Genomic DNA, 24617 nt, shown 5'->3' with positions numbered 1-24617 from the left:
GAAGTGACTTTAGAACTGATAATGTGGCCATGGATATGCATACAGTGTAAGCAAAGGGAACCAATACCTGGTCCAAGGATCACAAAATGTAGCTCAATAATTATTTGTTATTATCCCATGTGAGTGTGTTCAAGGCATGACTATTTATGCCATTTTCATCAGTGCTTGTACATTGAATACAATTATATTTGTTATTTTGAATATATTTCTCAAGAAAATGCTGGTTTTAGTTGGTTTTTGCAGATACTATTTAGTGTCTAAGTTCGTATGATGAGATGATACTGCCTATGTATGGTTGAAGTTGGTGGTGGTGTTAGTAGTTTATACTCCGGGTCCCGCTGTAAGCACATTGAAGGGTCCCAGAGTGACAGTTCGACAACCATACACCTGTCCTGGGCACACTATCATGCGGTTAACAAGTACTAGGTGCCTTCACCTCTGCAAGGAACTGACAACTTCTGTACATGCCAGGGGCAGTGGTACAGTGCGAATGGTCGTAGAAAAGATTTCATAACCAATCACAACAGAAGTGACCTGGTCCACCCAAAAAGGACCCGGGTTGTCCGATTCACAGTCCAACGCTCTATCGATTGAGCTAACCGGGCGGACGTCAGTTGAAGTTGATACTGCCTGTCACTATTTATGGCCCAGAACACAAGCCTTAAAAAGTCAATGCAGCCTATATTGAATAATTAATATGATGCGACTCACTTTAGAAAACATGCGGCCAAAAGGTCAGGGTCAAGTTAAAACATGATACAAGTGATGTCATTAAAATCATCAGGACTTTCATTTCATTAGGTTATATACAAAGCGTAACATTGTAAAGCGAGTTATGGATCTGATTTTAATGAGGTGATGCTACAAGCTTCATAAATATATAGAGTGTCATAATTTTTTGACTAAATGATATTCAAACTAGAATTCCCTGAATTGATGCAATGCCTGTAGAGATTGTCAATAATCTTTCTGACTGAACTTCGACCCCAGAATTTATTAGGGTCTTTTACTGACCATGACCAACTTGCAAACCAAGTTTAAAGACTAAATAAAGTCAATTAAAAGTGATTGATCAGAAATCGGAAACCACCCACATTTTTTCAAGTAGAGTTCACTAAGACCATTGACCTCAAAACCAATAGGGGTCATTAACTGACCATGACATACGTGCATACCATGTAAGAAGACTACACAAAGCAGTTCAAAAGTAATTATAGGTGAAGAAAGTGTGATGCGAATGCCACTGCCAATGTTACCCCTTTCTGCCATGGTCTGCATACAAAATCTTTGATCAACATAAGGTTAGGTTAGGTTGAATCCATTCACATTATGTGCACAACCAAATGTTGGAAATGGGCACCAGGATATCATAGAATACATGTAATAGAACAAGGCTTAGTGCATGGCATTTTACGTCTGCTCCAAATTTTTACACCCTTATAAGGATATTTATGAAAGAACCATGGTTTGCTCATCATTGGAACCTCACTTGGTTATGGTCATGCTGTAGTTACAATATTTGTTCAATTAATTTCCAGTGTCTCCACCCATTGAAGGATATTGATAAAAAAATGTCATATGTTACATTACCTCAAGGTCTCAAGTCAACTGTGTCAATCATTTGTTGAAGCTCCATATATCTTGCATCCATTTAATTATTTTGATTGAATTGTCACACATTCTACTCATCAAGGCAGGTTTGACCTACGGTATGTCTAGTTACAGGGTATGAAGCATACATATTGTACACCCATTGAAGGGTATTCAGGTCTATTAGCGCTAACTGGCTGGGTCATGGTCACAACACCAGTGCAAGGGTTTGAACCGGTCTATTCATGAAACCTACATAATATTACTTCCAAGATGAGCAAATTCATTATATAGAGCCAATTAGTTCACCATAAAGGAAACCTATCAAGTTTACATCAATTACATCAATAAATGAGTTTTTTTCTTGATCTTTTTAATGTGAAAAAAAACTTCACAAGAACATGGCCTTCTTCACACTATAACACCTGCATTATTCTGGAAAACACAGAACAGCAACATAATTGAGGCATTGTGCTTTCTTGGTCCATATATTGGTACAGACATTTAACTCAGTTGTACCCACTTTATCAATATCAAAAAGGATTGATTAACAGCTTCATGGGTGGAAGTCTTTTTTTTAAAAAAGCTTGGTACTGTTATGGTCATGGTTCTTGTCCAAGGAAGCTCCTGATGTTTCGGGAATTCCAAGGGTTAAAAATGCCTTAACTGATAATATAGCGTGACAATACAACCAGCATCAGCATTATTAATGCCAATGGCATCATTTTCAATGACTGTTGTCATGTTCAATGGTCCCCATTAGTATTTTTCCCCCCGATACACACTACGCAATGCTTTGTTGTGTACCGTTCAGAAATTTGGCTTGGAATATCTCGTAATCATGAATAATTAATGAGGCAGTTTCATTGGTTCTGCAAAGTACCAGATGCTTTACGATTGAAAAATATTCTGGCAATTGCCGGAGTTGAAGCAGGTCCGCCTTCTCAGTACAATAATATTTGGCAGTAGTCAAGACCACAAGGCCACTGAGGCTACTGACACTGTAAAGTTATTGAACAATATTTGAGTGTAACAAGTGAATTCATTGGAAGAAGAGTTGTCTCTCCTGTCTCATGCCTATTCAATTTCATTAAAATGAGCTTTTGTCAGTCAATTGTCCAACGCCATGTATGAGCTGTAACGCCATGTATGAGCTGTAACGGAAGATTTGTTTTGAATTGCCCCTTTGGCAATTGGTGAAATTAAGTCATGATCAATCTTACAGCGAGTTTCTTTAATCTTAGCAAATTAATCTATGATGCTTGGGTTTATAATGACAAAGTAACAATGACACTAGCTGACATAGACAATGATTTATTTTATGTACATGAATGATGATAGATCAAATCTTAACAACAAATCTCAGATGCCCAGAGCATAATGAGACACATCTGTTTAAGCTGACTTAATTTGCAAGTTCTAAACCCATGTAAATATGGCAAACTCTGATTTTTACATTTAAACAAAATATCTGACACTAAATAAACACAATTTAACTTATGTTTTAACACTTCTTGAAAAGGGAATGTGTTAAGATAAATTCAATATAACAGCAACACACATTATACTTTGTTTTAAATGTAAAATATAATTTTTTAAAAATTACATTTTTTTGGAGAAAAATTAAAACAATTCCAGTGTAGATTTGTTCTGAAACATGTGAAACAAAAAACAAGTTGAGCTTCACTTATCACAGATTTTGAACTCATAATTTATTAGGCCTAAAATTAAAATAGGTTTGTTTCTGACGGACCCTATTTATTTGCTGACTCATTTATTTATTTTTTGATCCATATTGTAAAAAAATCTTCCTACAATCCAGTATCTTTTTGGGTACGGTATTTAACCAGAAACAAACCCCTTTTTTAGGCCTTAGCACTTCATTGTACTGTTAAAAGTAAAAACTTGAATTTTCATACTTTTTTATCCTGTTCCTACATACATATTAAATATTTGTAACCCTTAAAAAAATAAGACAGCAATACAAAACTCAACAAAACGTTAAAAACTACAAAATGTTAAAAATCACAAATGCATCAGATTTTTTTACCAACATACAAGGTGTTGGACTCAGCTAATTTAGAACAGACAAGCTTTTACAGCAAACAGATGTGTAACTTTGGATCAGTCACCTGGGCGACCCGGATTGAACACTTTAAAATGATTGGCTGACAGCTGTTGCTAATGGGTATCCACTGGCTGATTTGGATTATAGTACAATCTTGAAGGGAGAGTTGGCCGAGTTTCCAGTTTCTCGTATTCTAAGTGAAATTCTTTGGGCACTTTTCGCCAGTTCTGTACGTCGAAAAAATAATATGTTCCTCGTTCGTAAGTGCCTCCATTCACAATTGGTTCCACACCAGGTGGCCGCGTAAGCCATACTCTCTCATCCTTGTGGTATCGCCAATCTCGATTGTACCTTGAATATAACAAAGTGTTCTGTAAGTTTAACCAGTAATCAAAATAAGCACAAGCCTGGTTTGTCAATTATAATCGTATAACAAGAGTGTCGAAGTTTGTCTGTCAATTTTCAGTCGAGGAAGGATCATAACACAAAAATTATTAAACCCGCTCGTCCAATTGTATTCAAAGCATTTACTGACAAGTTATGGCAAATGCTAATTTCTGCAATACGACAGCTGACAGACCACAAAGCAACAACAATACTTCTACATTTTCTCTGTGAAATAGACAAACCAACTAAAGCCATCACAGGAGTGATAAGGGCCCTGAATGAAAGCATATTTGAATTAATAAAAAACCAAGAACCTATCTATCAATCGTACAGAAATTTTTTCAGATGTTTACAAAGGGACATAAATGTGAAGATATTTAAGCATAAGTTACATAATGTTTGAAAGTTTGATTTTGAAATCTTGAAATTATTATAAGTTATAAACAAAAGCAATAAATTTGTCATAACTTCTAAGTAGACAAAGGGCCATAAATCTGACAATATTTAAGCATAAGTTACATAGCTTGTCACAAAAGTGTGTACATTTACTGTGGGAAAGTTCAGAAAGTATGAGTTTGATATCTTGAACAGCTGATAAGTTAACAAAAAACATTTAGAATGTGGAATGACAGATGGACGTAAAATGGTCAGACAGGGTGATTTCTAAAGGGCAACCCAAGTTTTTTTGCAGGACCCTGATTAGTAGTTGCCATGCTTATGCTAGCTTGTGACTCACAATTCTGCTGCTGCCGCTAGCTGTAATACGTCCCCGCCGTTCATGTAGAAGAGGAAAAACAGCAGGTCCTCTCCGTACCGGTTTAGTTTGATGGGTGATAACTGGAGACAGACAAGATTCTTGGTGATGTCATATGATCGTGTATATATACATGGACTTGTAACAAAATGTTAAAACAAATAATTGATTTATGTACATTGTATAGCGAGAAGTTCAAGGTTGTTGGTTCGATCCCCATTGGGTAAAAATTAGAATATATGTTTTCAGATGTCAAAATAAGTTACCCTCGGTAAATAAAGCTTTTATTATTATTAATTATTATTATTATTATTATTATTATTCCTCGTGGCATCTCAAACAGGACACAGTAGGAAACAGATTTGAGAGCGATTCTATTCCCTATCAGCGTTAATCACAACAAGAGATGTTTGTCAAACATTATGCCCCCTGAGCGCCAAGTTGCCAGAAATATTTGGACAATTGAATGAAATATGCATGGACTGAAATGACAGCTGATTTGTCATTGGATGCATATGAGGCAGGTCATCTACTGGTCATACCTAATCTTCATGTCAAGTTTGATGACCATAGGTCCGGGAATTGTTGAGTTATCACTCGGACAAGCTTTGGTCTTCCAACAGACCGACCGACATGTGCAAAGCAATTATATAACCCCTCTGCTTCGAAGGGGGGCATAATTAAACTAGATGTTCACTGAAAACTGATACTTCAACTCATGCATTTAGTGACATATAAATTTCTACTGTCTACTATATAAGAAAATAAAATATGGACAATCAGAAAACCTTTTTTCAGCTTACAGTCACACTGACCTTGACCTTTGACCCACTGACCTCAAAATCAATAGGGTTTATCTGCTGGTCATGACCAATAAGCCTACCTAGTATGAGGTCCCTGGGTCAAAGCGTTCTCAAGTTATTGATCGGAAACCGTTTTTCATGTTAAGGTCACACTGACCTTGACCTTTGACCTCAAAATCAATAGGGTTCATCTGCTGGTCATGACCAATACACCTACCAAGTATGAGGTTCCTGGGTCAAAGCGTTCTCAAGTTATTGATCGGAAACCGTTTTTCATGTAAAGGTCACACTGACCTTGACCTTTGACCCACTGACCTCAAAATCAATAGGGTTCATCTGCTGGTCATGACCAATAAGCCTACCTAGTATGAGGTCCCTGGGTCAAAGCGTTCTCAAGTTATTGATCGGAAACCGTTTTTCATGTTAAGGTCACACTGACCTTGACCTTTGACCCACTGACCTCAAAATCAATAGGGTTCATCTGCTGGTCATGACCAATACACCTACCAAGTATGAGGTTCCTGGGTCAAAGCGTTCTCAAGTTATTGATCGGAAACCGTTTTTCATGTAAAGGTCACACTGACCTTGACCTTTGACCCACTGACCTCAAAATCAATAGGGTTCATCTGCTGGTGATGACCAATACACATACCAAGTATGAGGTCCCTCGGTCAAAGCGTTCTCAAGTTATTGATCGGAAACCATTTGGTATTCCGACCGACCGACCGACAGACAGACAGACCGACCGACCGACCGACCGACATGTGCAAAACAATATACCCCACTTTTTTCAAAAGGGGGCATAAAAATGGTTAAAAAACTTATATTGCAGTATAAATTTACCCTTTAGGCAAATCTAGGGCGAAAACCATACCACTAAATGATAGAGTATAGCTATCAGCTTTTTTTGAATATAGTAAAGAATTTAGTTAAAGCCAATTTTTATGCATAGTGTTGCAAGTCTGGTTTTCTGCAAAGAAGAGATTTGCATGTGTCTATTGTTTTTCTCATGTATTGGATTCAAACTACTGGGAATTCTAACGACCTCAAAATAAGCCTATCACTAAGCTGCACTTTCACATATTGACCGTTTTAATTTCTTTTATTTATTGTCTGGGAATGAGCAAATGTTTACGTAAATGTCTGGAAACCATTGATATAAGACTGCTGACAAAAGATCAGATTGCAGTTTTTCATAATTGATGTTTTATGCCTAAAAGCGTTTCTTACGCTTTAAGAAAAATATATTCATTGGGAGTTTTCCAAATAATTGAGATCTGTTCTTTAGTGAGTTATCTTATATGACTAAATTGAGGGCATTGATGGCAAAATCAGCTGATTCTGAGACAAAACTGTCAATCTGATAGAGTGCAGCTTCAAGCTTCAAGTGAGAACTATAGTTGACCATTGAGGTATGATGAGGGCCTACCTTATCCCTGATGTAGATATTGGTCATGTATTCCCAGGGCACGTGAAAGTCAATGTCTTGGGGTCGGCACGGGAGATCTACCCAGGGGGACTGGAAGGTACTGTACAGGTTCCTGAAATATTAACATCCAAGTTTAACTCCTACATTTGTTAGTTTAAGCCTTTTTCTTTTAGTTTAATAACAGAAGCGAACATATTTCTTCCTTTACCATTAATACTATCATAAAATTATGTACAGGATATTTATAAGACTGTGCCATAACTTATTTGATGTATACTTAAATGACAAAAAAAATCTTTGAGATTTTACATTAAGTTTAGATAAAATCTGGTCAATGTACTTAAATGGGTGAGATTAATTTGGGTGGTCAGATCCATGCCTGGTGCCAGTGTTACCAAACTTACTCTGAGGAGATTAATAAGCTAGATAAAATCTGGCCAAGTAACTTAAATGGGTGAGTTTAAATTGAGAGTGAGAGTGGTCAGGTCCATGCCTGGTGCCAGTGCTACCAAACTTAACCTGAGAATGTTAATAAACTAGATAAAATCTGGCCAAATTACTTAATGAGTGAGTTTGAATTTAGAGCAAGGGTGGTCAGGTCCATGCCCGTTGCCAGTGCTACCAAACTTAACCTGAAAATGTTAATAAACTAGTTAAAATCTGGCCAAATAACTTAATGAGTGAGTTTGAATTTAGAGCAAGGGTGGTCAGGTCCATGCCCGTTGCCAGTGCTACCAAACTTAACCTGAAAATGTTAATAAACTAGATAAAATCTGGCCAAATAACTTAATGAGTGAGTTTGAATTTAGAGCAAGGGTGGTCAGGTCCATGCCCGTTGCCAGTGCTACCAAACTTAACCTGAAAATGTTAATAAACTAGATAAAATCTGGCCAAATAACTTAATGAGTGAGTTTGAATTTAGAGCAAGGGTGGTCAGGTCCATGTGTGTTGCCAGTGCTACCAAACTGTCCCTGTAGAGATTCATAAGCTACATAAAAACTAGCATAGTTACTTACTCAGGTGAGTTTAAATTGAGACCGAGGGTGGTCAGGTCCATGCCGGGCGCCAGCGCTACTAAACTGTTGTCCATTTCTGCTGATCGAATGAACGTTAGCAAACCCACCATGCCAAACTGGTCAGCTACCATACCCTGGGGGATGTTTGTTACACGACCTATTTGGGGAAAATAATACAAACACGTAATGAAGCGAAATAGCAAATTATTAAATTACATGGAAGACTTTATATAATTTCTTCAATTTTTTACATAAAATGTTAGCTTGAGATTTGGCATAATTTTAACTACCAGGTAGTCTTTACATACCTTTCTGATGTCAAACTATGGAAGATCAAATGTTAAGATTTCTATGTGTACAATTTGTTCTCACAATTACTGGCGGACGTATTGTCATTAACTTGTGCATCAACTTTTACGTAAATATCTTAAGAGATTTCCGTGTGATACAAGTCTGGTATTTACCAACTGAAGCTATGCTGTCTTAATTAAAGACAACAATGAAACAATGGCTATGTCAAAATATTGAATATTTCTCTCAAAGAACAGCTGCTGAGCTTATACATGTATGCATGCTTATACAAACAAGCGTCGCTGAGAGAATGCTTATGCTTGCCCTTGCAACACACGTGTGTATTGCCTCTTGTAAGATGTGTACCAAGTTTCAATTGAATATCTTTAACAGTGTTTGTAATGGTCAAGGTTAACAATTTTGCATGCCTATGATGCACAAAGGCTGTGGCAACACCTGAACTTTTTTTTAGGAAAAACAAAATAAAATCGGACCATGAATGATAAAGACTGAACACAAACTATCAGTATGGCTTACCGGTTACACAGCAAAACATTCTCAGTTCAGAAGATTGCTGTGACCTTGACCTTGAAAGTAGTGACATTGGTCTTGAGTGTGACACATCCCAATGCTATGGTGTTCAATTTAACCTAGTAATATTAAAACAGGACCATAAATGAGATCAATATGGATCGGACAAAAACCGGACGGAGGGACATGTGGGTGTGATTCCTTCATAGCCAACTGCTTCACAAAGTAAAGTGGGGGCTATTTATGAAACCGGACCGACTTCCCGGGGGCGTGACAACGTGTATGATTCCTATATATCCCCTATTTCACTTTGAAAAGCATTGATATAATGAGCTAATAAACCATTTCACTGTGCACAAGTTCAGCTTACCATCAGCATGTATGTGTACACCCTTGGGCGGGCCGCTTCCCTGTTTATCATTGGGAAACTTATCTTTGTTGTTCAATGCTTGCTCATATGATGACCCTGATATCAAGTTCTGGTGCTGAAAATGAAATATGGGGGTGAGTAATCAAATTTTTGGCAAAATAAACTTATGTCAGGGAATGGAAATTTTACATAACTTCATTTTACCTAACTTCTTATAATGAAAAAAATCACGGAAACATGTAAGGCTTTTTTTTTAAATTTACATCTATTCACATCTCAACGTTTCTGCAAAAGGCTTTCATCTGTAGATAAATAAAACAACCCTAAAACAGAAGTGACATCAACATAATACACAGATTAGTGAGAAGTGACAGCATGACATTTGAGGTGCAAATGACTGCACTTCATTTAAGGCGAAACCAATGACCTTGATATAAACGTTTTTATTACATTATTCCTAATGCAGACCTCGTTCTAAGAAAATGAAAAATGTGAAACCCATTCAATGAGCACAAGTCTTCTTTTAACTTAAGACCCTACTACAGTCCAATTTAAGTCCTGAGATGACAAATACATTAAAAATCTGGTTCCATTGGTACCTGCTTTTTAGAGGGGTCTGTGCTCCCTGCCGTTTGTGGATCAGACACAAACATAGATAATGTACCTGCAATGTTCAACAACCTTTGAAACATGCATTCAAAATGCTTGCTTACACAGGTAAACAAAATTCTGCTTCAAATATAATTAGAGTATGTCTGGTGTTGAACTATCCACATTACAATTTAAAAGCCAAGTTTATCATACAATGATGTACCACAAGTAGTTTTCATACCAATCAATCAAATAGTTATCATAATAAGGGTAAGCCAATGAGTTATGAATGGCTGCTGCATTCTGATCTTTTATTGTAGCACCCTTTTGCCCTCATTGAGACCAACATGGGCACCCAGCTGCCTTCATGGGAATAAATGCTTACGATTATCAAATACCAATTACCAATGCCTTAATTATTTGGATTTTTTTTTTCTTGCTTATGTTCATAATTTTGGTATAAAAACATTGTAAGTTTTCTTAAAAATTAACTTAGAATACCAGCAACACATAATTGAGATCAAAATTTTCACTAAGATGCTTTATGAATATTGCCCTAAAGCTGATAATTTATTACGACAAAGTACACAAATACTAATTGAAATGAAAGCATTGCATACTCTGAGCTCCGGGAAGGGCGGGGAAGTCCTCCTGCACAATTTGAAACTCGGGAGTCTGGTCTTGCCGGTCAGTCTTCACCATGCCTACTGCAAACATAGACAGTAAAAGGCATTCTTACATTAAACAGGGTTAGCACCTTCACCAATATGAGGCCAAAAAATAATAAAAATATTGTGTGGTTATGAAAACATCTCGTTCAAAAACAGGTAGGGTAGATTTTTTTTATTGATTTTTTTTCATTAGGGCCTCTCAATAACAATTTTGTTAAGGGTTATATTCTTTACAAAAACAGGAAGAGTAGGTAGGCTTTTTTATTATTTTTTTTATTGGACTTTAAGCAAGAATATTATTGTCATGATTGGAAAATAGTAATAAAATAATATTCTGTATAAAACTTTAAACTAAATATTAAAACACACACTATTTTTATTTTTTAACTGACAACAAAAACAGAGCCCGGGGAACGTGATCCAAATGTTACTTTTTCAGGCCTAGGCTTTATGTTAATTGAACGTTATTTTAATCATTTGGGAACAGCATACAAGTAACCGTTATTTCATAGATAGGATCCGGTAACCCAAATTAGAAGTCTTTTTAGACCAGAATGGATGAGTACTGAACATGGACTTAATATAAGGCCTAAAAAAAAAATACATTTGGTTCGGGTTACCCGACCCTACCTACGGAATAGGCGCCGACCCTACCGTTTTTATAGTCAGTTTGAAAAAAAAATAAATGAAAAACTAAAAAAAAAAAAAAAAAAAAAAAATTCTTTCTTTTTTTTTTTTTAATTGCTTTTCAATATGTAGTTTAAACCTTAAATGCTTATACAGAAGATAGCTTTAACACCATTCTCCAATGATGAAAATGATATTCTTATATAAAGCCTAATAAAAAAAACAAAAAATAAAAAAATAAAAAGCCTTCCTACCCTACCTATTTTTGAAAAGGATGCAACCCTAACCAAACAATTTTTTTTTTTAGGCCTAAAGGAAGTTTAATATTTGCCAATTTTTACCTGAATCAATCATGTTGTGCATTTAAAACTGAGGAAAAGATTAAATTTACCATGAATTTGGATCACATTGCAAATTTTATACCTGAGAGATGAAATTGATTATAAAAGATTAACATAGTTTTTATGAAAATTGGTCCATGAACTGTTTTTACTGCCAAATTAAACATGGAAAATAATTGTAAAATTTTATGATAAATTGTATGACAATTGTTCCATGAAAATCTTTTCATTGTCAAATGAACATGAAAACAATTATAAATTTATCATAATTTGTATTACAACAGTCCCATAAACAATTTTTACTGCCAAAATAAACAGAAATAAAAAGTAAATAATTATAATTTCTATAACAACAGTTCCATAAGCAATTTTCACAGCCAAAATTAACATAGCAAGATTGCAAAACCGGATAAAGTCAAAACTTGCTATGTCAAACTCTGTTATCTCCATGTTCTGGTCATGTCAAACTTTTTTCGAATGTGTTTGGTTTAGTTAGACATTTTTTGTATTTCAGTTATATCGAATGTTCGTTTTCTCAAAGTTTTCCCCGAAGTCCCAAGGACTTGACATAGGGAGTTGACTGTACTATGAAACAAGGGTCTTCCAACACGACTTACCGTAGTTTCTGGGGTTACCCCCAGACATTGAGCTCTGTGGCGGCAGTTGGTTGCCTAATGAAGGGAATTCTGCGGGGTCAAAGTTCATCTGTGAACTTTCTGACCGGGACGGGAAACCAAATGACGATGCAAGGTTTGATATAGGGCCTGATGAACTGGAAATACAAATTATTAAGTGAACAAATTTTAAATACATTTGTAAGTTTTGAGATTGACACAGCAAAAAAAAACATGAGTACTGCTAGCATTATCCAATGCTTGTATATTTGTTTCTCAAGGGGTAAAACATAATAATTTTTAAGTCCCTGCAAACAAAAATCCCCCCTCCCCCACTAAATAGTCCAAAAGCAACCCCCTCCCTTTAAAAGAAATTTTTCCTGTGGAGATTTCGTCTGTCTCCCAAAAGAGTTAACAAGGCAGTCCAAAGGATGGCTATATCCCCGCCATTGTTTTTTAGTATATTTTGATTTTCTCGAAACCTGACTGGAACATTCAATCTGACAAAAATTGTACACAACCACTGGTCAAGAGTGGGAATATAGGAAAAGCAAGTTGTTTGATTGGTAACCTAAATATTCTTGAATAAATGAACATTGAGCAATTTCTTTTCCAAATCTGACATGGGCAAAAAAATTCAATGTGTGACACATTTAACACTAAGCACTGTCCAGACATGATGGCTTACCTTTGTAATCCTGAGCCAATGGGTCGTTTCTGAAGGGCTGATATTGGTGCCTGTTGGCTGGACGCACTGTTGATCATTCGATGTTGGCCTATCGCTGTTATCACTCCTCTGTAAAAGTCGTTAGAACAATTTCTTACACTGATCGCATGTAAAATTGGAAACACCTATTTAAGAAAGATTATAATACTAATACAACAATCCTACAATAAGAAATGTCAGCATGCCTTTTAAAACGGCACTGTTTGCGGATGCCAAAACTTTCCACCTCCGGAACACCAAATGTAAATATTTCACTTGTGGCTATCCCAATGATAAAATATAGCTTTTGCGCCTACTTGGTCAAATATATTACAATCTTACACAGAAGGAAAAAAATTCCCACATATAAAAGTCATTAATGTTTACACATATTTATTAAAATCATACTCAAGTAAAATGGCGTTCTCTTTTAACTTTGAAAATTTAACTGATCTGATAGGAACATTCTCTCACATACCTGTTGGGTGAATTTTGGAGAATACCGGAGCCCGGCGTAAAAGATTGGTTACCAAGACTAGTGGGAGTGAGATTGCGCTGAAATTGGGTACCGGACCCAGATATCGGGCCTTGTCGCTGGGGCATTGGAAATGAGTTCAACCCACCTGGAAAGCAATGACCTAGTTGCACCTTGTCTATTAAACATTGAGCAATAAAATGATTACTTGTTTGTATACAATAGGGCTTTTTCATCTTTAGCTTGAGCCAGAATTCAGCTACTACCCATTAAAAAAAAAAGTGTATTTTTTCCTATTTTTTTAACATTAATATCGAAAAAAATATTTAAATAAAAAATATTCATGAAAGCATTAGTTGTGCTGATGCAATATTATTTTGGTATTAAACTGTTATTTCCAATTGTATGTAAATCTTCCATTATTTGATAAAAACGTAGGCGTGAAATGTCCAGGTTAAATATTCCAAATAGCATTTATGCATTTAAATTTCCTAAAATGAAAGGGACAGGGTCAATATTTAAAAGTATTCTTATCCTTATACATGCCTCAGTAATTCCATTCGTCGTCAATTAACCTTACAATCCAATCAAAGCACTCAATAATAATAAAAATAAAATAATAATAATAAAATTGTTATATTTCTTGAAAAAAATAATTTCAAACAGTGTTTATTTTTTTAACTTATGTTGCAATGTTTAAATTAAAGAAATTTCACTGAAAACAACACTTTGTACCAGTAAAAGAAAACAGTTATGGAAATTATTTCAAATTAAGGAATAGGTACAATTTTAACTTCTGAAATCTGGCACCATTTTTTATCTGAAAAAGCCCTGTACCATCGATATTAATTTGAACATGCTTGTTTAATCCATTAGAAACATGAAATTCAAATTGGAAAAGAGAGAGTAGAACAGTTTGGATGAATGGTGTTCTCTAAACAGAATTCTTAAGCCCATTCAAGACTTTATGCCTAATACTATCTTTATTACATCCATACCTTGTGAGTAGAAGTTATTGCCGAAGCCAACTGCCGGGTTGGAGGGGGACTGGGACTGAGTCAAACCCTGGATAGAAGAAACAGAATACCACAGTTATTTAACGTTTTGTCATGTTAGTCAATGCTCAAACAAACCCACAATGTACTAAAACAATCACAGAAAACCCAGTGATGAAATTTCAATTTTTTATACCACTTCTTTCTCAACAAGCTCGGTGATTATGGGTTTTACACCAAATTAAGAGTCCTTACACTGTAAATACAGTTCACGCTAATTTGAGGGTCATAATTTTACAGTGACTAACACGACTTCAGATGTTTAATAAATACAGGCCCTGTATATTAGGACAACTTATCTGATCAAATTTAATGAGCTCACGTCTTTATTATCTGGTCTGAAGATGGTTGAAGGCATGTACATACTCGTCTCCGGATCATCATCCTCACCAAAAAACCCGCCCTGAAACAAACATACATGTATATAAATTATAATTCTTTAGAACCTTATTTCAAAGGTTTCTTAACAGTCCCTGTAGTTTTTGTAATTATCTTAAAACACTTTGTAAAATGGACATTTTTGCAGAGTTAAAATTTCTGAAGTCTTTGTGAAAACAAAGAGCGATTTGATCATCGTGACTATTAAAAAAAATAAAATTAGCGCTGCCTGCGCTATGTGTTAATCTTATCTCATTCAACAAAATTAATTGAACAAACTTGATTTTTCAAAACAATAATAGTTCATCGTTATCATCTCTACCAGAAATAACACACTTTTTAGGAAACAAAAACAGCATTACCTGTATGTACTTGATCCTGTTTTAAATGACTTTTAAGTACAGGTAAATGAGTTCCACAAATTATGACTAGAAATCAGAGTATGCCATATAGTCTTTGTCTCTCTGTAAGATAACCAATTTGCGGTTATATTTGGGCACATACATGTTGAAGTCCTGTTGTCAGTTCCTGGATGAGGGCGTCTTACTATTACATTCTCAAGTACACATTTGTACTTACTGATTTGCGATTGTGTTTTGGCATCTGTATGTTAAAGGCTTGTTGTCCCTGGGTGGGGAGGGTCTGACTTGTGCTTGGAAGGCCTGACAACTTGCTCCGGGACCCTGGGGACAGCTCTCCCATCCCCTTACGACCACTTAGACCGAACCTGCCACAAAAAACGCACATTATTACATAACTTCCTATACATGTATATATCATAGGTAAATGGTTCCTGCTATATGACCAATTATAGTTTTTGCTGTATGACCAATAAATAGTTTTGTAGCTGGTCAATAATCTAGAAATTTTGCAGTGGAAAATACAAGCTAGGTTCTGTCTAAATCATACAAAGATGGCTAAAAAACAGCTGTTCTAGGTTCCTGAATATTTTTTATCTGATTTTAGGGCAACAGTCTCAAAAATGCTCAGAAGGGTAGGGACAAAGTTTTTGGGGTTTTTTTAAGGCCAGTCAGAGCAGAAAAGCATGTGGTTAATGCTTAACATGTCATTTCTGAATATTTCTTATTAATTAGTTTATGTTTTTAAAGTCATTCAACACAAACAGTCAACAACTACTTAAAAATGGGAAAAAATCAGGGTTTTTTTATCTAGGGTCAAAAAAGCTCAAGAGCAGAGGCGTTTTGCCAGGTAGGGTGTGGTTGCCTTAAACACAGACATTTTTTTAAGGGCTGAGAGGCCGTAGTGCAAATTCCTATCGCACCAGACACAGAAGGAAATAACGAGGATAAAAACATGTATATAACAGACAGTTAATGTTTAAAAAAAAAAAAAGCATCAATATCATTAATTTTTTTTTTAATTCCTGTGCTGTCCACTTTTTTTACAAATGAAAATATATGAACCTTGTAAGGAATTTCATATGCAAAATGTTTCTATAGCAAAATTATTGATATACCGGTAAAAAATATCCAAAATTCAATTTCGAAAGTTAAATACATACATTAGAAAACTGGTGACGAAAAATCTAAAATCTTTAATAAACCACACAATGTTAAGACTACATTACATGCAAACAATTCCACAACAAAAAAAAAGGTCAGTTTACAAATTTATCTTTTTTCATAGTGAATTTTTATTGATTTAAACACATGACTATTGTGTAATTTTATATTTAAAACTTAAGCTTAACATTTTTCATCATTTTTTTAGCAACAACAATAAGGAATTGTCTGGAATCATGCATATATACATTCAAGCACTGATTTCATTGTGGAGTGGAATAGGGGTCCCTTTCTTGTCCCAGAGGTTGTGAGTTCCAAGCTTTTCCTGAATCACTTCTCATGTTCATATAAATTGACCACCAGTACCTGGTACTCATTAAAGGATCTTTAAGTCATTACTACCCGGTAACAACATCTTAAATGATGGGAAAATCTGTCGAGATGTCAAAGATGTCTTCAAGCTGATTTCTTTTATTTCCTTGACTTTGTTATCAACTTGACTAAAGCTGTCAAAAGGAGTGACATATACACCAACTCGCCACATGGACTCAGGAATGGTAAACTATTTGTTTGAAAAGGGGCCATAACTTTGACAAACTTGGAAAGGTTGTAACCAAAGTTAAACTAGATCTGCAGTTTACAGTGTTAAGCATCATACTAAAAATTATATTTAATCAGCCAACTTTTTCAAGGTATTATTGGCAAATTATTGGTTGAAAAGGGGCTATAACTCTGTCAAAAATTGGTATTATTGGTATTTTGTAACCAAACTGTAACCAAACGTGACCTTTATTTTATGGTGATAAACATGTGTACCATTTTTTTTTTAATCCGTTGACCCTTACATGAGTTGTATTGCGGACAAACCAACAGCCCGAGGGACCAACAAGCTCTCTTATACATACATATAGCCCCCAAAACTTGGTTCTGTTTGGGTTTAACAATAGTTAAAGCTCACACTACACAAATGTAAAGCAAAATAATCCAAACATGGAACGTTACGGCTCAGATCTTATTTGAAACAGTTCCCGTTACTCCCCAGAAAACAAGCTAAAGGATGACTCATATTAGATAAGATAGTTTAGCTGCAATAAAACTAAAATAAATTGGTAGAATTAAATAAAGCACCAATTCAGGAAAAAGCTGTAAAAAAGCATGCATATCCCTGGAAAAGAAGTAACAATAACTGGTCAAAATCTACAACAGTTTCAGGAATATGTCCACATGGAAACAACAATGGAAGAACGGTAATTTAATAGGATAATGACAACTAAGAACTCACTGTCCCGTCCATGGCATGTCCATACCATACTTTCTGGTAATCAAACATTAAAACAGATTTAAATATTAAAAGGCCTTAGATGTAACATGAAAGCAATTAACAACTAAGAAACTGCCCAATTTCAAGAAATATCCTAAAAAAATTTGTAGCCCCTACACCACAAAATGCTGTTTGACATTAAACAACTGCTGCTAGTTTTACAAGAACTACATGTACCCGGTATATTTTCTGTTCAGTACAAAGAATGTAATACATTATCATAATCTTAGTGTTTACAACTGGAAAAGCAATTTTAAAAAGGAATTTGGGGCAAGCAGATAAGGCCGAAAAAAATAATCGATTTGGTTAGGGTAACATCCTTTTCAAAAACAGGTAGGGTAGGTAGGCTTTTTCTCTTTTTTTATTCACAAGGCTTTATGTAAGAATGTTATTGTCATCATTGGGGAATGGTGTTTCGGTTATATTCTATATGATATTTTAAAGGTTTTAAACTACATATTATAACACACACACTAAAAAAAATATATATTTTTTTTATTATATCATCGGACTATAAAACTATGTTCGGCACCTATTTCGTAGGTTGGGTCGAGTAAAGTATTACTTTTTAAGGCCTAAGCCAAACATACATGTCCGATGGCACATATTATTTTTTTTAAATCAACAAAACATATTTTCTAAACATGACCTGTTTTTCTCTGGTCTTTCTATTCATAATGCCATTATGCTTGTATAATATTAATGGAATATATATCTTCTGTGGGTGCTAACAATAATATTGCTACTAAAAACAGAGACTGAGAGGTCATGACTATCAGCAGTTACTAACTTCATCTCTTGGTTTCTAGTCTTAAAAGTTACCTCCCTTTCGATTTCAGTTCCAGAAATTAAACAGTTTATATTGTTGCTAGCCTAATAATATATTATACTATTAAGGACTCATGAGAGATGTATAAACTATTTGATACGATGGAAAAATTTGCATCAAATTTGAATTAAACAAGCTTGCTACACAATAGCGTCAAAAAACAAGGACAAACAAAATGGCAGCTTGATACTTACTGCGTGTTCCAAGACATTTGATCAACGGTGTATTTTCTACAGAAAAAAAGATCAAGTTGTATTAGTATTTTGTAATTAAACTAGTATGATTGCTATATAATTCTGATAAAAGTTTGATTTGAGAACCAGCAAGCATTATGATAATTATTAATGTAAAGGGCTTGTATTCATAAAACATCTTAAAGCTACACTCACAAATTGAAAGTTTTGACATTTTTTCTTTTTTTGTCTCGGTTTCAGCTGATTTTAGCATCAATGCCTTCAATTCAGTAATATAACTCAGACTATAACAGATCTTAATTGTTCGGAAACCTGCCAAATTTTCATTTTCCTTTTAGCATTAGTAAAGCTTTTAGCCATAAAACATCAATTTTAACGCAAATATTAAAATCTGCGATCTGATCTATAATCAGCAGTCTTATATCGCCAGTTTTCAGACATTAATGCAAAATTTGGCTCATTCCATGACAAAAAAATTAAAAGATGTTAAAACAGTCAATCTGTAAGAGTGTAGCTTTTAGTCATTTCTTATCAAGTCATTTTCAGTTCAGTACATGTATCTTACTGATGTAATAACTTGATAACATCTGAAATACTTTTTCGTCATTGATTTTATTGAGTATAGATACTTTTAAAAACACTAAAAATATTCTTTAAATTTGACTTTTAATTTAAGAAATCAACTTAAGTTGAGAAATGACTTAAGATGTATTATAAAAACTTGCCCAGTGCTCCAGCAAGGCTAAAATGGAGAGGTGACTGTTTCCTTTATATTTTGAAATACAGTTCTACAAAGGTGCCCTTTTCTGCAAATTTTAACACATTTCAAATGTTCTATGGTCAATGACTTTCTTTTTGTAAACCAACCTATCTGGAGCACTGACTGATTAACATATATATACCAGTATCAAAACTAGGTTAAAGGGACACAATAGAGGTTATATATTTTTTTATATTTCAATGCCTTTTTATGTTTAATTTATTTGACTTGAAAGATCAAAACTAGGGAACAATATTTGTGTTTTGTGTTTAGATAAAAAAAATATCAGCGATATTTTGCCACTTTTTCAAATGAAGTGGGTTTCTTCTGGGAACTCTGGTTTTCCCCACAACACAAGACCACACTCTCTTGTAACATTGTGCCAACGAACGTGATCAATATAATGTTGTTATACCATGTTTCACAATCCTTGTAAAATAAGTATGTTTAAACTAACCCAGGGCTTTTTCTGCCCATTTTGGGAAAAAGACCTTAAACATTTTGGGAAATTTTGCATCGTGAAAATGCGGAAATTGGGAAATTTTACAGTAAAAAGAAAAAGCTGCCTAGTCGCCTGTGAATAAGGAAATGATTTAATATTTAAGTTTATTATCCCTTTAAAAGACCCACAATGGCTGAAATATCAATCCTTGGGGTGTAAATATCTATTGCAATAAATCATGACAGATAATATTTTATTTATCTCTGAATGTGATGAAAATCAATGATTTCTGAGTTCAATTACCAAAAAAACTTCACATCACATAATTTATTAGGATGTTGTAAATGAACCAGTACACGTAAAAAGAATTTCTAAAAATTTTTTTTTTTTTGATTGGGATTTTTTTCTGAAGTTTGGGAAAAATATCTTATATTTTGCTTTGGGAATGGGTCCGATAGTCGGACCCGTGGGTACTATAGAAAAAGCCCTGTAACCTTAATAAATTTAACATAAGCATTTAAATAAAAAAAAATTGGAACCAACCTATATTGTGACCCTTTTAAGCCACCTTTGTTAGTTTTTGATTAGTAGATATGTAATACATATTAGAAATTATCACTTAATAACCAGTTAGAAACTATCACTGAAGTACATGGCAAATTGTTAATTTCAGTTTGACACACACGCAATATGTTTATTTGAAAAGATGAAAGCACCAGTTCACTAAATGAATGACAGTTGAGGTTCAAGTTTTTCTAAGTCATTTAGCAAGAAATTACTCCCTTTACAAATTACAAAACATCTCATAAATAAACTTAAGCACATTATTCTAATGCCAGATTATGAATCTATTTTGTGTCACAAGCAGCAGGAAAAAGAACACAAACAAAAAAGGCTGTTAGATATTCTGATAATTCATTAGTTTTCAGAAAGAAACAAGTACATATTAAGTCTGCTTAACAAAACATTGATGTCTCTTTGTAAAGAAACAGGAAGGCTAGAATTAAAAACAGTCACTAACACAAGTTGTTATTATCAGTTTTCTTTCATTTGAACCATGTTTCTTTTCTAATTACATTAAATTGACAAATTTCTGTTGGTTGTTTTTTCTTACTTTTTGCCTTTTTTATCAGTACCTTTCTTGATTCATTAATAATTTTGAAAACATTAAAATATTGTTATCATCTACAGTGTTCTCAATAAGAACCGGTTGCCAGCCAAAATAAACAGTTCTAATGGCATTTGGGCTGGTTCAAATCTGGAAAAATAAATTAATTTTAAGTTAAATAAGTAGTAGCTGTTTGGTTACTTTACCATTTTAGATGGTACAACAGAAACTTATTGAGAACCCTATCATCTATCCTAGAAAGCAGGCGTGATAACACTACATTTTCAGTGCACTCAGAAAATTTTATTTAACAGAAACTTACTGTCCAAATGCAGAACTGTTAGTTGAGCCCGGATTTCCCATATTTGTGAAATCTGACGCCATGCTTGTGTTGTTTGAGAATCCTGTCATACTGCTGGAGTTTGCGAGAATGCTGCTTGGGAATCCCGACATACTGCTTGCATTAGCGATACTGCTGTTTGGGAATCCCGCCATACTGCTCGAGTTAGCAAGACTGCTGTTTGGGAATCCCGACATACTGCTTGAGTTAGCAAGACTGCTGTTTGGGAATCCCGACATACTGCTTGAGTTAGAGAGACTGGATGCTAGACTGGAGGCCATGCTCATATTCACCATCGTGTTTGTATCCATCATATTTGTCACCTGCTCTACACTACGAAATCGCTGTCAACTCTCTGCAATCAAGCATTTTTAAATCATGAGATTTACTAAGAATTAATTACAAATTGTACATGTTCAACCATACAAATAAGGCTCATTTTAAACTCAGCCTGTCCATTTCTGCCTACTCAAAGTACTTATTCAATCTGCTTTGCAAGTTTGGTGATATATGATCAAAATTAACAGAAAACAGAACATATTATTACTCTCTTGTTTCATAAAGCATTTAATGAAAACTTGAACTCCTAAACTTACTTCTACCTGTAAGATTGTTTATCATTTACACATACATCACCATGACACTTCATCAATGCCTTGAAGTTTTTTTAATAATATATTGTATAAATCAAATTTTGAAAAGTGCAGATCAAACTGCCTACTTTGGGATGTAGAAGGGCAGTAATGAACAACCAAATAGCAACATAAATGTACTATAGTAGGCTTAGCTAGAGGTTATGACTAGACTGGACTCAACTAATGAACTCTCTTGTCCAACGAAAAGGTTCTAGATTTGTACACTGCGCTGAGCGTAATTCAGAATGTGTATAAAAGAGGTTGCAGGATCTTAGCCAACACTCATATCACAAGTTCCACCGCACAGCACCAGTCAAGATCTCAACACTCTACAAGATCTAAAATGACATTGTCTAATATTGACAGATGGACTGCAAAAAAGATTAAGAACACTCTACAAGATCTAAAATGACATTGTCCAATATTGACAGATGTACTGCAAAACAATGTTCGCAGAGTCAGGGGCACACACATCATCATTTCTAGTGATTGTATTCCTCTCGTTATAGTATTCTTACAATGTAGGTTAAAATACTGAGAACACATTCTGTTTGAGATCATGGCCAGAAGTATTATAAGCATATAAAGGGACTCCCGATTCACATTAATTATCAAGGATTGGAACTTAATTATTAGTACAAACCAAGATCAATGACAACCCAATTTAAATGTTTAAGGCTTGTTCGGCACATATTCATCACAACATCTACAATAATGTTTCACCACAACATCAACAACAATGTTTAACCATTAAAATCATTTTACACAGGGTTTATTCAGTTCCTTGTTGATTGTTACTGTTTAGCTGGAAAAAGCATTGATAGCGAACCAGGCTGAAATTGTAGCTTGACCGAAATATCAATGAAACATAGATGTATGACGTTGAAGTGATCAATCTAATGAATTAAGGCTAATGTAATGGATAACCATCAACTTGTACATATTGATAAATAGCTGAAAAAAAACTTTCCACATAGTTCAACTCAGTAGAAATAGACGAGTCACTGTTCAGTATCTGTCATCATATTTTTGTTGAGATTCAAAGTTTCTAGGGCAAGAGAGGCTTTGTAATTTAATATGACAAGACATGTACAGTCGAACTTGTTGAATTATCTTGAAATAAGGCTTAAAAATAAAGAAAAATGGGTAAAATACTTTGTATTTTCACATCGCTTTCTTTTTCGTGTTTAACAGCTCTTCTTTGAAGGAAACCACATTCGGTCCTTTCGAAGCGCCACCAGTCATGTCCAGCAACTCTGCAAAGGTTACAAACCACTATTTTCATCCATTTATACGCAGTTATCTCCTCTAAAAAGTATCGAATTTGGCAAAATATCTCATGATTCATCATATCCACGAGCGGAACGCTTCCTAAATGTACACAACTCAATTACCCACCTACGACTTATGACTCAAAACGAATACGAAATCCGAAACAGACTGTGCAATAAGCGTAGGAGATGTCCTTACACAGAGGCGTAGCAAGCCCTCTTTTTATCAGGATTCATAATTTTGCTAGGGAGGTTCGGGGGAATGCCACCTCAGAACATATTGAAACCAATGGTGCAATCTGGTACTGGCAAATGAAGTCAAGAACGCAGGCTGCAACTTTGGCTGACTTTTTTTGTCAGAATCATGTGGATTCAGCCGTCTACTCGTCTGTTACATGTAGAAAGGTTTACAGAACTGCTACAAGTCAGTTATGTAAGCTAAACACTGATGACATTTCAATGAATTTTCTATGTAAATGTTCATTTCTGCGTCTCAATGACTTTTTAAGGGATGAATAGATGTTTTCTTAAGACGCTACCGCATTTAACAATGCCTAAAACAATGCCTGTGGATCTTTTTTTTTCGTTTTGCTATATGAGCATAAAAGTGCTACATAGTTGCAATTTACTTTAAACATGGGATAATGCAAATATATAGACTCAGGTATAAGCCCAAGTTTTTGTTCCAGAATATGGACCGTGTGACCACTGTCCTGTGTGTTTTACTGTGCATATCTAAATATATATCAGTATACACACAATTACATGCTACAAAATAAACACATAAAATATGACTTGTACACATATCGAGGACTAAGATATACAAGCTTTCAGACAGGTTTACTAAACTCAGATATAAACTTTACTGAAGAACTGCGTGATTCTAATCTAACGAAGCTTTGCATTATCTAAGTAGTACCATACACAACTTTCTCTCAAATGACGCTCCCAGTATGAAAACCAAAAGAGTATAAGTATCTTCCATGGCCGAGAGTGTAAGATAGATTCATTCTGACCCGAGCGTAGGGTGTTTTGCGGAAACGAGGTTTACCGAGTTTCCGCAAAACACCCTGCGCGAGGGTCGGGATGAACCTATCTTACATGAGCGGCTATGGTAGATGATTTTCTCCAACCTCAGTTAAACAAAATTAAGTAAAAATGTGTTGTTTTTTTGCCGGAACTCTTTTGTGCTTAGTGAAAATAATTGCGTACGGATATGCAATAATTCGTGGTTGTCATGGATATTCGCGCAGTGATTCAGAGTATGTAAATGGTCTGATCGGTCTTTAAATAGTTCTAAGGAGAGTGAAGCATTATTTCTTGAAAGGTGCGTGAAAACTGTTTTCTGGTGACATTTGAAGCGAGAAATAATTAACTCGCGTCCTAAATATTGCCACCAGACAAGGTTTCCATGATGCGCTACTGACGACAGTCTTCAACAAGGGAGGTAATAACAATGTGGTGACCATTAAAAGAAGTTCCATAGGGGCATTTTAT

The 24617-nt window shown here is 34.9% G+C and overlaps 1 protein-coding gene across 3 annotated transcripts; it reads right to left on the bottom strand.

The window, feature by feature from the left end:
- Positions 1–2888: 2888 nt before the first annotated feature.
- On the bottom strand, positions 2889–23105 carry LOC128238337 (CCR4-NOT transcription complex subunit 2-like). 3 transcript variants are annotated; one of them, XM_052954167.1, is made up of 16 exons: positions 23005–23105; positions 21197–21569; positions 18565–18600; positions 15277–15424; positions 14642–14722; positions 14263–14329; positions 13268–13412; positions 12772–12879; positions 12087–12241; positions 10451–10537; positions 9839–9903; positions 9240–9354; positions 8048–8204; positions 7032–7143; positions 4782–4882; positions 2889–4009 (listed from the first exon to the last, which is right to left on the bottom strand). In XM_052954167.1, exons 2-16 carry the CDS (start codon positions 21526–21528, stop codon positions 3772–3774), a joined length of 1947 nt encoding a protein of 648 aa, XP_052810127.1. In that variant the 5' UTR covers positions 21529–21569; positions 23005–23105; the 3' UTR covers positions 2889–3771. The 3 variants fall into 3 exon arrangements, with proteins under 3 accessions (XP_052810127.1, XP_052810128.1, XP_052810129.1); XM_052954168.1 differs by having other exon boundaries at positions 10451–10534; XM_052954169.1 differs by lacking the exon at positions 18565–18600.
- Positions 23106–24617: the final 1512 nt, after the last annotated feature.

Source organism: Mya arenaria, chromosome 6, assembly GCF_026914265.1.
Source record: "Mya arenaria isolate MELC-2E11 chromosome 6, ASM2691426v1".
NCBI lineage: Eukaryota > Metazoa > Mollusca > Bivalvia > Myida > Myidae > Mya > Mya arenaria.
Note: the sequence above shows the minus strand (reverse complement) of the source record. Positions and strands in the feature narration are given on the sequence as shown.

Coding starts and splice junctions, on each gene's coding strand:
- LOC128238337 (XM_052954167.1), bottom strand. CDS start 21,528: ATGATGGATACAAACACGATGGTGAATATGAGCATGGCCTCCAGTCTA. Junction 18,601..21,196: donor AACAGTTCTGCATTTGGACA/GTAAGTTTCTGT, acceptor TTTTTTCTGTAG/AAAATACACCGTTGATCAAA. Junction 15,425..18,564: donor CAAATGTCTTGGAACACGCA/GTAAGTATCAAG, acceptor TTTTTGTGGCAG/GTTCGGTCTAAGTGGTCGTA.